We start from the raw sequence: 14,297 nt of genomic DNA, 5'->3' as shown, positions 1-14,297 counted from the left end.
AGTTAAAACAAAAAACAACAACAATCTGGAGTTTGTCATGCAGGAAATTATATTTAACCAGGAAACGGTCACAGTGGAGAAGCTGACACTTTGCATGTAAGAATGACCGATCTGATGTAATACACTGTTACAAATCATGGTATAGAGAAGAGTAATATTTGGATTTCCTGGTTATTTTTGGTGATTTAATAATCAAAAAGTACATTTTATGCTTGAGTAATTATCATTAACCCCCCAAACAAAGAATTTATATTATTTTTTTACTGAATTTTTACTGGGCTTCATAAATAAAAAATAATACATATAAACAAAATAAATAAATTGGAAATTTGGCCAAGCAAAGACTCCAATCTGGCCCCACTGGGCAGCTTTTGAAAATGTGAAGGAATAAATTTCGGACTGTTAACTGCATTTTTCTACGTTTTACAGCTGTATTTTCCACAGATAAAGACCTCTCCCATGGCCATTTATGCTTAACCAAACTAATTAGGTAATAGGTAAAAAACTAGAGTGATAAGAGATGTTGCTGTTTTTACTACTACAGAAATGTCTGTTTGTTACAAAGGATGCACAATTTTGCCAAATTTGTACCATTTTCTGCAAAAAGCTTTCTCTTTTATAATATCAGGATAGTCGATAAACTACCAAAACTTTTTTTCCAGTCATTTTACATTTTATATCTTTATGTCTTACAATTTAAACTCGGAGTCATGCTGACAGATTTTTTTCATTTACCACGACAGCTTTTCTTTATCATGTAGAAAACCTGAGATGTCCTTTTATCTGTCGGTCCGGTCCTAAGACATCTCGAGGATTAAATGTGTAATTAAACTGATTTAAACTGTCAGAAAGGGGAATTTCACTGGTGTGGTCCACTTGTGATCAAATGGGGGTGTATGTGGCTCACGAGGTAAAACATTTGTTCAAAAAAAAAGAAGTAAAAAGTGAAGAAAAAAAGTTTTAAAACAGTGCATTTATTTGGGCTTTTATTTCGGTAGTACGGAGCGGAAGCAGCTAGCTTGTTTTAGGCGGAAGCGCTGAAAGACTCAAACCTGTAGTTTGAGAGAGTTTTTGAAGTGATTGAACAGGTTCGTTCCGGGCGGTTCTGATGTGATCCAGGTCCTTGTGTGAATCTGATACCCTACAGACCACCCAGAGTTCCCCGCGGTGGCCGCTGTCATCGGTTAGCCTATTAGCTTCAGCGTGGACTAACTTGTAGGAGTTAGGTAAAGATGTCGGGAGGAGACCCGAGGGCCGTATTGTACTACAACCTGCCCGCCTCCGTTGACTGTGAGTTCTGCCGCATCATGGACGGGCTGTCAAACCAGGACTGGACCCGCTTTGGTGAGTCAGAACCCGAACTTTGACTGAGAGCTAAAGGCCAGCAGCTTGGGGTAGGAGGGACGGTGGAGTCCACCGTTAATTGGGTGTTTCACCAAAATAAACTCTAGCGTGTTTATTCTGTGTAACAACTTTAACTGCTGCCATGTGAAATCACTACAGAAAATGAGAATTAAACAAGCTGTGAGAGCCTCAGCTGTGATCCATCCTTCTCAGTCTGCCCTCAGGTACAGGCTTACCTGTCCCAACTATTTCCACAAAGTTGTAAAATATATAATACTATTAATAAAAGATTGCTTTAGCGTGAGTGTCAACTGAGATTAAATCAGGTACAGTTTTCTTCCGATATTAGGTCACATTTTGACTACAGTTAGCCTAAATATAGATAAATTCACCGGTGGCTGTTTTGAGGAAGCCTCTGGTAGACGTTATCTGTAAGTGCTCTTGGTTAATATTGAGTAAATACGGAGCACAAGAATGTGACAGAAACTGAAATGCCTGTGTGTTCTGACGCATAATGAAATGTGATTAGAAACAGTTTGAGGTTTCTCAAAAAATCCAGAAGTTTTCAGTTTTACTGTAAACTCTCTTAACTAAGGTTGTGCGGGTTTTATTTGACTAAAAATTAGGTAGAGCTCTGTTATGTTGGTGTACTATATTGAGCTCAGGTGACTTGAAAATCTTAAGTTTTCTTCGAATGAAATACACTTTTAAAGTTTTACATTGTATAAGCAGCATTTGGTGATGGTGGGGAGGAAGACCTCTGGCAGCTTCTCTTCTACTGAAATAGAAGTTTTACAGAAAAACGACAAAGTAAAATTTAAGCATTAGAGAACATTCACAGCTGTCAAAGTGGAACACTGAAAAGAAATACTAGAGCAGTTAGAGTTGGGAGAAAAGATGATTTAAAAAAGATTTAGATGTAGGGCTCAGAAACTGTATACAGATGATGGAGCCAGGCATTGTGATGTTATTTTGAAGCCTCACCTTTAGTGTTTTGGCCACCTGCACCTTTTCTCTGATATCACCATCAGTTCCAATTTGCATCACCCTCACAGTGATCCCCGAGACATCGCGCCTTATCCTGGTCAATATAAGCCACAAAGTTTAAAATGGTAAATGGCCTGTATTTGTATAGCGTTTTATTTAGTCCCTAAGGACCCCAAAGCGCTTTACACGTTCAGTCATCCACCCATTCACACACACATTCACACACTGGTGATGGCAGCTACATTGTAGCCACAGCCACCCTGGGGCGCTCTGACAGAGGCGAGGCTGCCGGACACTAGCGCCAACGGGCCCTCTGACCACCACCAGTAGGCAACGGGTGAAGTGTCTTGCCCAAGGACAGAACGACCGAGTCCGAGCTGGGGCTCGAACCGGCAACCTTCCGATTACAAGATGAGCTGCCAACTCTTGAGCCACGCTCGCCCCTAAGGAAAATCAGTTTTTGATACTCGTTTTTTTGTTTTAACCGTGAAGGTTGGCTTGTTGTAGCTGTCAAAAAAGAGAGACAAAGTACCACTAATGTGGGCTGTTCTAGCTCATATTTTTTGCTGTTGCTGGTAATTTCATTTTTGCCCTGCTGTGGAGACGGCAGAACAAGCACTTCTTTGAAATGAAATGAAACCAGTTGTTAGAACAATAAATTGCCATCGCCCGTGCTTTTTCCTGTTTGCTCCTTTGGTCTATGTTGGGTTTTTTGCACTTCCTCCTTGTGGTAAACTCTGGTCATTTTTTTTTTTCCAAACTGAAAAGCATCGGGCCCAGTTGTTGTGTATCCCACCCACATCAGGTGATGGAGTTGTGGTTTGTGGTGGACAGCACGTGCGTTGATTATGTCCTTGAAATCTTTCAGACGAACTCTAATGCAACACTGCAGATGAAGCACGAGTCACAAGTGTTAACCAACAGATAAAGATGTTAAAAAAAAAAAGGGGGCAAATGTTGCACGCTGAATAAGACAAATAAGATCACATGCCTCAACATACAGTATGTGAGGTTACATAAGTATTTGGAGTAATTTTTTTTTCTGTATTTTTGTGTTCTCGCCCCTGTACACTACCACGGTGAAATTTTAAAACAATCATCAAGATGTGATTCTGGTGCAGACTTTCAGCTTTAATTCGAGCGCTTTTAAAAAAGAACTGCGCTAGCTTTCAAGGAGTTACAGCCATTTTTACCCCTCAGCCGTAAAAGGCGGACGATCTGATATCCTCGTGTTGGTGTTGTTCCCTCGTCATCATAAATAATGTTGTTCCAGGTTCAACTATGCAAGTGACCAATCACCTTCTCCTGACGTCATCCGCGACCTCAAAAAACAAACGCCTTCAAAAAATCTACTTCACTTGCGAGAAGAGAAACCGCTTCTGTAAGGACAATATGTATAATGTTTACCGTTTATTAAAGAAAAGAATCCTGAAATTCAAAGAATTCAAGTTCCTGGATCGGCGGACAGAAGCGGTTTCTCTTCTCTCAAGTGAAGTAGATTTTTTTTAAGGCGGTATTTTTCAAAGGCACAAAAGGGGGACGTCACAACTATGTGATTGGTCACTTGCAATGTTGAACCTGGAACAACATTTATTATGATGATGTGGGAACAACACCGACACGAGGATATCAGATCATCCGTAAAAGGCTGATGGGAATTGTCATTGCCCCGACCAGGCGGGTGGCGTGGACACCCAAGTTTATGATAACGTTAACTTGAGAACAAGGCAATGTAGGGTTTTCTAATTGATACCATAAGTCCATCTACTAACAATCTTAGACGAGCTTGAATCTCAGTGACCTCAAGGTCAAGGCCAGAGGTCAAGTTTTCTTTAATCATTGCATTCAGATGATTTTCAGAAGGAAGTCATCTAGGATTTTCAAATTGATACCATAGGTGCACGCTAGTGATTCCTGAATGTCTCTACTTTGCGAAGAACCAAAACAAATCTTCTTTTTCCTCATTTCTTCTGGAACGCCCTAATTTCCAAGTTCTGACATCTGGATTCAGAGGTATCTGGAATGCAGCATCATGCACAGTTTTAGAGGCTCAAAAGTGATTGGACAATTAACTTGGAGGCCATGTCTTGGCTAAGGGAGGCTCGTTCCTTTGTTATTTCATGACAAACTAAGACGATAAGAGATCTGGAGTTGATTCAGAGCGTTGAAATTTGCATTAACTCTCAAAAAGAGGCACAAAGAGGTTAATGAGGGAAGCATTATTAGGCTGACAAACACAAATAAAGCTGTTAGAGAGACAGCAATCGGCATAACAGAATGGATACACTGGCAACACCAGAAGGCCTGAAAGATCACAGAGGACCGCTAAAGTGTCACAAAATTATCTCTGAACCAAGAAAATCACAGAGTTATCTCCTTGGTTCAGAAGATCTTCACAGCATCTTACAGAGTCAGAAACATCCTGTGTTAGGTCGATGTATCGTTGTCAAAGTCTACAGTAAAGGGATGCCTTTCTTGTACACAAACCACTGGTTACACTCAAGAACAAGAAGGCCAGATCTGAGGTTCCATGAAAACATCTGTTAAACATGTTATGGTACGGTTGTGTATGGCTACCAGTGAAGCCGGGTCACTAGTTTTTAGCAGAATGATGAACTGTGACGTGTACGAGGAAATTCTCTGTTCGGATTCAACCAAATGCTGTTTAAACTTTAGGTTTTAATATTTCACATGTTCTGTTTGTGCTGTTTTTATATTATTGCATTTTATATCTGTGATTGTTTATAGCGAGCTAGTTTTTGTCCTCTGAAGTCTGAGTGTCTGTAAAATCAGTTTACTTCATATTTCTGCAGTTTTTGATTGTACTGTTTCTGTCTCACAGCCTCGGGGATGCTGATGGATCAGAACGACGTGCGATTGGCTGAGAGGCAGGAAAGGCGGACCCACTGGGTGATGGTCAAATGCTCGAACAGGAACGTTCAAGTCGGAGAGCTGATCGACCTGCTGGAGGATCTGCAGCTGTTACGCCCCCGTGATGTCATCTTGAACTGTGAGTTTACCTCCAAACACTCATGACCTTTGACCCCGAGGGATAGTATATTAATGTTAATGCCACGGTGCACAAACTGGCTGCAGTTCAGCCGCGGTGCTTGTGAGATGGCCCTCGATGAATAGGAGTCAATAAAGAATTATTTACACCTGCATCTAGAAAAAAAAAAGACCATATATTAAAAATTCTTAAATATATTTGTTCCCAAGTGTCTTTTAAAAAGGAAAATAAGGTTTTAAAATGTGTTGGATTTCACAGATATATGCTGTAGGTGTTTACAGCTGATCACAACCAACATATGGTGCTTTGTTTTGTAAATGTTTTTTTTAAGTTGTTGGGTTTGCTCAGAGTTGTTGTCCTTTAGTTATCACTTCATCTTGAATATGCTGCCTGTTAGGGCTGCTCGATATAACGATATATATCGGATGACGATATAAAAACGTCTTTACGCTATTGTTTGTTTTCATGTTTCTGCAAGACTATGCAAAGATAAGAATAAACTTGCCTCTTATCTTTGTGTAGTCATACCACATTAGATATTAATCTTGGACAAACAGTGCTAAACAAAGCAGCATTCGCACAATAAAACCAGCACCAAAAATGAATCAATTATGAGTCTGATGAACAACTGTTTCCTCATTTCGACATGAGAAACTGTTTCTCTTTGTTTCCTTTGCCTTTCATGGAAGTTTTTATCAGTTTCTCAATCTTAGACTCTGAATTTGCTGTAAGCGAGCCAAACCAGGCTGTCATCTCATATCTAATCAAACTTTCAAGTACTGAATTACAAAAAAATACCCATAACCACAGAGCTCACTTCAAACAGCCTGAGTCTACAAACACAGTGGAGTCTTTGAGCTAATTTTTCACATTTAAAAATCAACGTATTCTTCATGATTAAAGAATTTGTCCATATAGATACTCAAGTACTTATATGTGCTCTATTGTACAGACATCAATTGCCACTGGGTCGTGTGCACATATACCCTTTTTTTTTCTTTCACTTTTATCACTATTTAAAATGAGATGATCACAGTTACATCACACTTTGAAATCACTGATATCCCTGTGGGATAAAGACGGGCAGTCACCTGCATGTAGGATATATTATAATAACAATAACGGGGTTATCAAATTCTTTGATGAGAATTTGATAACCCCATAATTAGTCCAGTTACCTCAACAGCCAGTAGTATACAAGGTGAAAAGGAGAGGGGAACTCACGGAGATTGAATTGTTTAACTTGTTGTGACCGGCTTGACAAAAGGGATAAAAACCAATTTATAATTAAGGCATTTCTAAACTTAAGAGTTTTTGGAGCTGCGGGTGTGGACGAACAGTCAAATGCAGAACTAGAATCAGCAGATGGAATCTGATCATAAGCTTTTGAATCTTCTGAATGCTTGCTTATTAAAAGAGTGACACTTAGCACAGCATCCTCAGTGCTGTACCCCTCCCTGTACGCATATTGGTTTGATCATATTCTCCTAAAACACTTCATCACTATACGTTAGTGCAACGTGCCTGAAGTCCACGTTTTCAGTAGAACCTTTTGTATAGGACTGACTTTTTCTCATTCTGTCTCTCTGTCTGCAGGGGTGAGAAGTCTGGACCTTTACTCCTATGTTCCTGCTCCTGCTCGTCATCTTCCTTCTTCATCTCCTTTTTCTGACTCTCAGTTTGTCCCCCCTCCCAAAAAGCCTTGGGCCACGCCTATGCAGGACACCTGTAGACTGGGCTCAGGTAACACAGCATAAACAGACATTTACGTATGTCCAGTCGGCTTGTTCTGTGACGCTGATGATGTCACTACTTTATTCTGTAAATAAAGGAATAGGAGGTCCATTACCCAGACCTGCATCGCCCCCCCCGGGCCTGCGCTCTGAAGTGCAACAACGTCACCAGGTCTCTCTCTCACACGCGCATACTTGCACACACATTACACAAGGTTTGTTCAACAATCAATACAAATACATCACTACAACAAAGCACGATGATGGTGGTGATGTCATCCCCCAGCCCCAGGTGATGGTGGCGGTGAGCAGCAGCATCGCAGTGATGCGCCTGTCATATGAAGAGGTGTATGCTGGGACAAATGGGTTCTCCCCCTGCCTGCAGATAGGGGAGGGGGGGTTTGGAGTCGTGTACAGAGCGACTCTGAAGGACATGAAGTGCGCCGTCAAGAAATTCAAAGAGGTCAGCCAATCACAATGCAGTTCAGTCTTGAGGAGTTTTCAGACAGCGAGCGGTTTTCAGGCAGCAACAGGACTGGTACAGAAAAACTCTGCTTACAGTTTACGCTGCAGTTCGAGTAAATGTATGCACGATCCCAACCGTCTGATTATTTCTGCGCTCGAGCTAGAAAGTTAAAACTGTCGGGCACCAAAGAAATAAAAGGAAATGAGATGAAATACAAAAAAGTCAGAAATGGTGTTGCACACTTTTATTTTGAGGAAAGGGCCCTTTAAGTCTTTATGTAACCAGAGGAGTCGCCACCTGCAGGCCATGAACAATGAAGTTTAAGCAACACAAAAGTTGGAAATAGATCAAAAAGGCTGTGCAGGCTTTTGTTTTGGCTTGTCACAGCTACGGACCCTATAAAAGATGAATGTAGCCTCCAGGCCATTTGCCATTGGTTAGTCAAGTCCCCATGACGACACCTCTAGCTAATCGTTTTAATGAGTGAGTAGTTGTTAGCCAATTAGAGTATTTTTTGATTCTTTATTTTACAAAATGATCTTCATGTTTTATTCAGTCTGACCTGGAACTAGTGACTGAGTCAAAAATGTTAAGACGAAAGGTCACAGAGCAGAAGAGTCGCCCCCTGCTGGCTGTTAGAAGGCCAGTTTAGGTAACTTGTACATTTGGTTGACGTTTTAGAGCGACCTGGAAGTCCTGCGATGGTGGTCAGGTTGGGTGGTTCCCTTCTAAAGCCCGTCTCCACACAAAATATGAGCTTCAATTTTAGCTTCTGGGTCTAAAAAGTGAAGCCATCGTAGAGGTCCTAAAGTGAGTCTGTGGGAAGACGGCGCTCTGTCAGGACCATAGTCGACACTTTACTGCTGATGTTATCATCTCAGCTTCTCGTTTCAGTCACACTTAATGAAAAATTCAGTCCATTTTGTAAATTTGGGTCATTCTAAGTGTGAGAGAGGATTTTCCAGGAAATGCTCATTGCTCATCAACATGTGTGTGACGGTGAGTGTGCACATCCTGTATCAAAACAGCAACATGGTGTCAGCAAAATGGCTCATCTCGAGGGTTCAACGGACTTCACAATCCAATGGGTGCTGTCACGGTAGCTGCCAACATCTTTAACGTACAGTCTATGGTTTTGTCACAGACAGATTTTTAAAAACAACTGTCATTTTCGAGGTTTTTGCCGCCATGGAAACGGAGACAAAATTAGTCTGAAAGAGTCTTTTGGCTCTTTTTAGAAAAGTTAAAAGAAAAACATCGACTGATAATTAGAGAGGGGTCGACCGCTCACTGTCTGAAAAAGCCTTCTCATTGGTCCATTTTACTGCCAGGAAGTAGATTGTGATTGGTCAGAATTGCTGCTGTTTTTGACAGGACGGGCTGCTGGACTGGGCTCTGCTGAAGAAGAGCTTCCAGACTGAAGTGGAGCAACTGTCAAGGTGGGTGAAGTTCCTCAGTGAGATACAGCAGATTTCATCTGTTCTGATTAAAGTCACATGGTTGTTATTTTGTGTGTGTGTGTGTGTGTGTGTGTGTGTGTGTGTGTGTGTGTGTCCTCCTCAGATTCAGACATCGCAACATTGTGGATCTTTTAGGGTTCAGTGACGGAGGAGGGTCATTGTGTCTGATTTACAGCTACATGGAAAACAGATCTCTGGAGGACCAGCTGCACAACGTAACACATACACAGATGCACACGGCTCAGATAACTCCAGGGTTTTCACAGGTTTTCCCAGGACTCGGGTGCTTTCTGGGTGTCATAGGTGGTCATTGCTGGGTCTTTTCAGTGTTGGCTTTTGCCATTATCGCAATATTATTGCAATATTACCGAAAGAAAGCTGGCAACACTGAAACCTGATACACCCAGTGTATCGGCCTTCATCTGTTGCTCCAAGTAGATGTGAATAAAAGATTGTGATATACAAATAAATAAGATCCACTGATGGGAAGTGATTATAAATATGAAAGGCTTGTTAAATAATGATGGTAGCTCTTAAGTGTTTATTAATCACCTTTACCTCTTCATGTGCATTCTCCATGATGCTCTGTAAAAACACTGTCCTGCACCCGAGTTTCAGTGCTTGGGGAAAACCCCGCACACTACATAATTTACAAATGTTTATTTGTTTCGGAGGGGTGTTTATTTCCATGGGTGTGTTTATTTCCGTGTGTGTGTTTCAGGAGTGTGCGGTGCTCTCGTGGCCTCAGAGAGTCAGTGTTGTTAAAGACGCATCAGAAGCTCTGCAGTTTCTCCACTGCCCCCCTGAAGGCGAAAAGCTGCTGATCCACGGAGACGTGAAAAGGTGATCTTCACCCTGGAGCTCTTCAGTGTATTTATGAATCCATGTGTTAAATAGATCAAAGTGAACAGCTGTATTACAGTCTTTTATTTGACATGAGTCACTGAAAAGTGCAGAAAGCAGAAGCTATACTGGATTATTTCCAGCAGGAAGAGAGAAATGACTGGAAACGATGAGTAACTAATCTGAAAGTGAGAAATATTATTTCTGCTTATAGGTCATAAATTCCCTTATCAAATTCCAGCCTTGATGATGAATTTATTTTTATTTATGTTATTGAATTGGAAGCTGCGCTAGTACCTATATAGCACTTTTCTCATTGAGCAGTCGAAGCACTTTTTACTACGAGCTACAGTCTTGCTTGTTCATACACATTCAAGCCCCTCTTCTTCCTCTTCTGCTATCTGGAGGTCGCCATCATTTTTGTTTTCCTCTGAATTGTGTGTAAAACACGTCAGCGTAGGCAGACCGTCGGGTAAAGTTTCAGTTGAAATTCATGCCTTCATTTCACAGTTCATACAAAGGTCACAGGAAAAAAACATCAAGATGAAGTTTCCGTTGAAGAAGTAATGAAATGATTTGCATGAAGTGTATTTACCGCCACATTTACTCATTTATCACAGTTGATGTGGTCCACCTGGTTATAAGGCTGAGTGATGTCAAAAAGTCATCTGTGATGTGTTTGTTGTTTTTTTTTTTTTTTGTTTTGTTTTTTAAAAGTCTGTTAGTGCGAGTATTTGCACTATGGCGACGCACTGGCAAAAACACAGCCTCTGCTTTCACCTGGTGTGTTAACCTGAACTCTTTTTCTTTATGTGCATCGGTTTCTCTCCAGCTCCAACATTTTGTTGGACAGTCACATGACGGCGAAGCTTTCAGACTTCGGTCTGGCTCGGTTTGTACCCACCGGCACCTCGGCAGCTAGCACGACATCCGTGGGTAAAACGACAACAGTGAGAGGAACGCTGGCTTATCTGCCGGAGGAATACGTGAGAGGCGGAGAGCTGGGACCCAAACTGGACGTTTACAGCTTCGGAGTGGTGAGATGTCGCAGGGCCTCAGTGCAGTATGGGAGGACTCTGTGTATTCATATAGTCCTAATTATAAAAATATTTCTGCTTTTCCAATAACGTTTTGTAGTTTGGTACAGAAACAGGCCCATTTCTATTATGACAACAGTGGAAAATTGTGTGAAACATGTATGTTTTTAATATTATAGGACTTGATTTTTAATGCAGTTAATTCCTAATCACTATGATGTGATGCTTCGATGTGGACCATGGCTAACCGTTGAGGAGTAGCAAGATTTACAGCTGCAGGCCTCAATTTTGATTGTTCCTCTAGAAAATATTTTAAACACCACAAAAGATGTAAACAAGAAGTTGTAGATTTTGAAACCGAAGCACGGAAGTTAAAAAAAAAAAAAAAAAAAGTACCTGGAAACAGAAAGACTTCAAGTATGACGGCGTTATCGTTTGATCTGTAATACTAGTATACTGTAAAGCATAATTTGCACCCTAAGCTTCAAGCTTTTCCATAAATACGTTTGAAAAGCATAATTAAATACACTAAAACATCAGCCATTAAACCATAAAAAATATCATAAACATAATAATTTGTAGGTGGTTTTGTTTATAAAATAAGTTACAACCATCTATTAGTTAGAGAAACATCTTCGTTAGTTGTAGGTAAGTTATAGAGTTGGCAACAGGAAATATCCTGTTTTAGGAACTGATGTGAAACTGAACATTTTTATTCTGAGACCAGAAAACAGAAGAGAAACACAGCAAGTGTCTGAAAATGGTGCGTGTGTGTGTGTCCACACATCCGTGTGTGTGTTTCAGGTGCTGCTCGAGGTGCTGACTGGACGTCGAGCTCTGGAGAAAGATGGGATGGGTCGAGACAGATACCTGGTAATAGCACACACCTGCTCACACAGTTGATTTGCATATTGGGTTGTTTTGAATCTGAACAGCGCGGTGGCACGGTCGTGAGCACTGTTGCCGCACAGCAAGAAGGTCCTGAGTTCAATTCCACCATCAGGCCGGGGTCTTTCTGTGTGGAGTTTGCATGTTCTCCCCGTGTTTGCGTGGGTTCCCTCCGGGTACTCCGGCTTCCTCCCACCGTCCAAAGACATGCAGCTTGTGGGGATAGGTTAATTGGATAATCCAAATTGCCACTAGGTGTGAATGTGCGAGTGAATGTGAGTGTGAATGGTTGTCTGTCCCTGTGAGTAGGCCCTGCAACAGACTGGCGACCTGTCCAGGGTGTACCCCGCCTCTCGCCCTATGACAGCTGGGATAGGCTCCAGCGACCCTGAAAAAGGATAAGCGGAAGCGAATGGATGGATGGATGAATCTGAAGCTTTGGAAAATGGCAGAATCCTTCCAAACCCGGCTGGTGTGTTTCCTTGCCGGTAACCTGGTCTGTTTGAGTCGGGCTTACCCTGGTTTTGATTCTGGTTTGCAGAAGGACCTGGTGGAGGACATCAAGGAAGGTCCGGGTGGCTCAACTGAAGCAGTTTGGAGGAAGCATCTTGACAAACGGCTGATTTCAGGTCAGTGTTTGAGCTAAGACCACAGTCCCTGTCCTTGTTGTGCCTGCTCCATGTCCTTCCTGTTACCTGTTGTGTTCACTTTCGTTGCAGGGGGTACTGCTGAGCTTACTGGTAGCCTGCAACTGGCGGATCTGGCCTGCAGGTGTCTGGCAAAACTCAGGAGGAAGAGACCGGTAATGAAAGATGTAAGAGCCAGCCACACTCACTTGGTTTCCTCTTAAACAGTTTTGTTAATCTGGACTTTGTCAGATGTAGTTTCAGTCTCTCCAGACCTCCTCAGATGTAGTTTCAGTGGTTGCAGACTTCTTCAGATGCATATCCTGTCAGTTCAGACTGGTTGTGGTGCAATTTAATTTAATCTGGACTTCTGTGACTGCTGCTTAGAGCACTCTGGAGTTCCTCAGGGCTCCTGTTTGGATCCTCCTGTTTTTCACCTCAGTGTGTTGTTTTGTTTTTTCATAGGTGTGTGCATCTCTTGAGGACGTATATAAACTGGTGAGGGAGCCTCCCTACCAGTCCTTCCCCAGACCTCCCCGCTCTCTGGACTCTAATATACAACAGCTTTCCAAAGAGCTGAGTAAACTGGGACCACTGGGGGATACCTACCAAGTGTCACAGTCAACCAAATTTTCTTCCTCTCCCTCTTTGTTCACCCTCGCCACTCTTGACCCACTTCACTCATCATCATCTCTTCCCCCGTCATCCATTTTCCCTCCTGTGTCTTCCTGTTCATTCGCTGGTCCATGTGAAACCGACGAGAGTCGAGGATTCTCCCAGTACGACCTTCGCTCTCAGCTGAGATCAAACAGGACCAGCTGCAGGTCTTTATCTCCTTCCACCAAAGCCCAGTATCGCAGTCCAGCTAGGCCCACAGAGGTTGAGTGCAACCAGCCTTCGGTGCCCACTGAGGACCAGTACAATTTCCCTCCCCAGCCCAATAGCACCAGTTTGAGTATAGCACCCGGAGCACTGAGAGGGGCCCCAGCAGGACCAGAGACTAGAGGGCAAACCACGGCAGATGCAACTGCAAGGCTCTACGGCTTCTCTCCTGCAGGGTCCCTGAAGTCAACATCTCCAGAGCCTTCAAGTATGTGAGCAACTCATTAAAGGACCACACCTTAGTTTCTTCAGACATTATTGAACACCTGTCCTAAACTTTTCTGAAACTGAAACTAGATCCATTTCCTGTTTGTTCAGTTCAGATAAATTCCAGCAAACAGCGACTCCTGGAGAAGAAAACTCAGTACGAGGAAGGAAGGATTCGTACTCCTGAGCTGCTGTCATCTGAAAACATCTGTATGTAAACCACACTCAGGAGTTTTTATGATACCTGTTGGTTTTGTTTGTTTTTGGTTCACTCATTGTGTTTCTCCTGTGTCTGATCAGATGAAGAGAAGAGTTCTGGGGACATCAGAGGACCAGAGGAGAGCGATGAGCTGGATTATCTTCCCACTAAACACAAGTGACTGCGGTTATCTATTATGGACACAAAGTAGAGGACCAAAGATGGACAGTTTCTGGAGTGCAGCTGTGGATTTCATCATCACTAATGTTACAGAAAAAACTGCTGGATGGTGGAGCTGCTGGTGTGTCACATTTCAGACTGCTGGTGAAGCTGGGTTTCATAGATTTCTCCAGCTGTGCATTTACCAAAAAACATCACTGGGTTCAAACCAAGTGATGCCCATGTCAGCGTAACGCAACATTCCTGTTGTTTTCATCCAACTGAAATTATTTATTCATTAGTCTGTAATAATTTTAAAATTCACATGGAAATATTTTAATATTTGTAATTGTGTTATAAAATTCTGAAAACAGAGTACATGCTATATGCTTTGAATGCCACAGAGTTTGAGACGATGTTTTATGTTATTGAGTGCCAACAAAAACCTGCATCTGA

At 42.2% G+C, this 14,297-nt stretch overlaps 1 protein-coding gene across 1 annotated transcript; it reads left to right on the top strand.

Moving 5' to 3' along the window:
- Positions 1–1,051: 1,051 nt before the first annotated feature.
- On the top strand, positions 1,052–14,128 carry irak1 (interleukin-1 receptor-associated kinase 1). The gene is made up of 15 exons (XM_085344008.1): positions 1,052–1,344; positions 5,174–5,341; positions 6,938–7,084; positions 7,173–7,246; positions 7,361–7,537; positions 8,915–8,979; positions 9,104–9,215; positions 9,722–9,843; positions 10,676–10,880; positions 11,685–11,753; positions 12,310–12,397; positions 12,488–12,582; positions 12,860–13,484; positions 13,595–13,693; positions 13,784–14,128. Exons 1-15 carry the CDS (start codon positions 1,233–1,235, stop codon positions 13,861–13,863), a joined length of 2,238 nt encoding a protein of 745 aa, XP_085200134.1. The 5' UTR covers positions 1,052–1,232; the 3' UTR covers positions 13,864–14,128.
- The last annotated feature ends 169 nt before the right edge of the window (positions 14,129–14,297 follow it).

This window comes from Diplotaxodon limnothrissa, linkage group LG20 (genome assembly GCF_057381915.1).
Source record: "Diplotaxodon limnothrissa isolate DT_005_m linkage group LG20, D_limnothrissa_male_GT1.1, whole genome shotgun sequence".
Taxonomy (NCBI): domain Eukaryota; kingdom Metazoa; phylum Chordata; class Actinopteri; order Cichliformes; family Cichlidae; genus Diplotaxodon; species Diplotaxodon limnothrissa.
The sequence above is the reverse complement of the archived record's forward strand: the minus strand, read 5'-3'. Positions and strand labels throughout refer to the sequence as shown.

Bases quoted from the DNA above. Each gene is read 5' to 3' on its own strand.
- irak1 (XM_085344008.1), top strand. From the start codon at position 1,233: ATGTCGGGAGGAGACCCGAGGGCCGTATTGTACTACAACCTGCCCGCC. The intron at 9,216-9,721 runs GTAACACATACA...TGTGTGTTTCAG, and splicing joins TGGAGGACCAGCTGCACAAC to GAGTGTGCGGTGCTCTCGTG. The intron at 9,844-10,675 runs GTGATCTTCACC...GTTTCTCTCCAG, and splicing joins ATCCACGGAGACGTGAAAAG to CTCCAACATTTTGTTGGACA.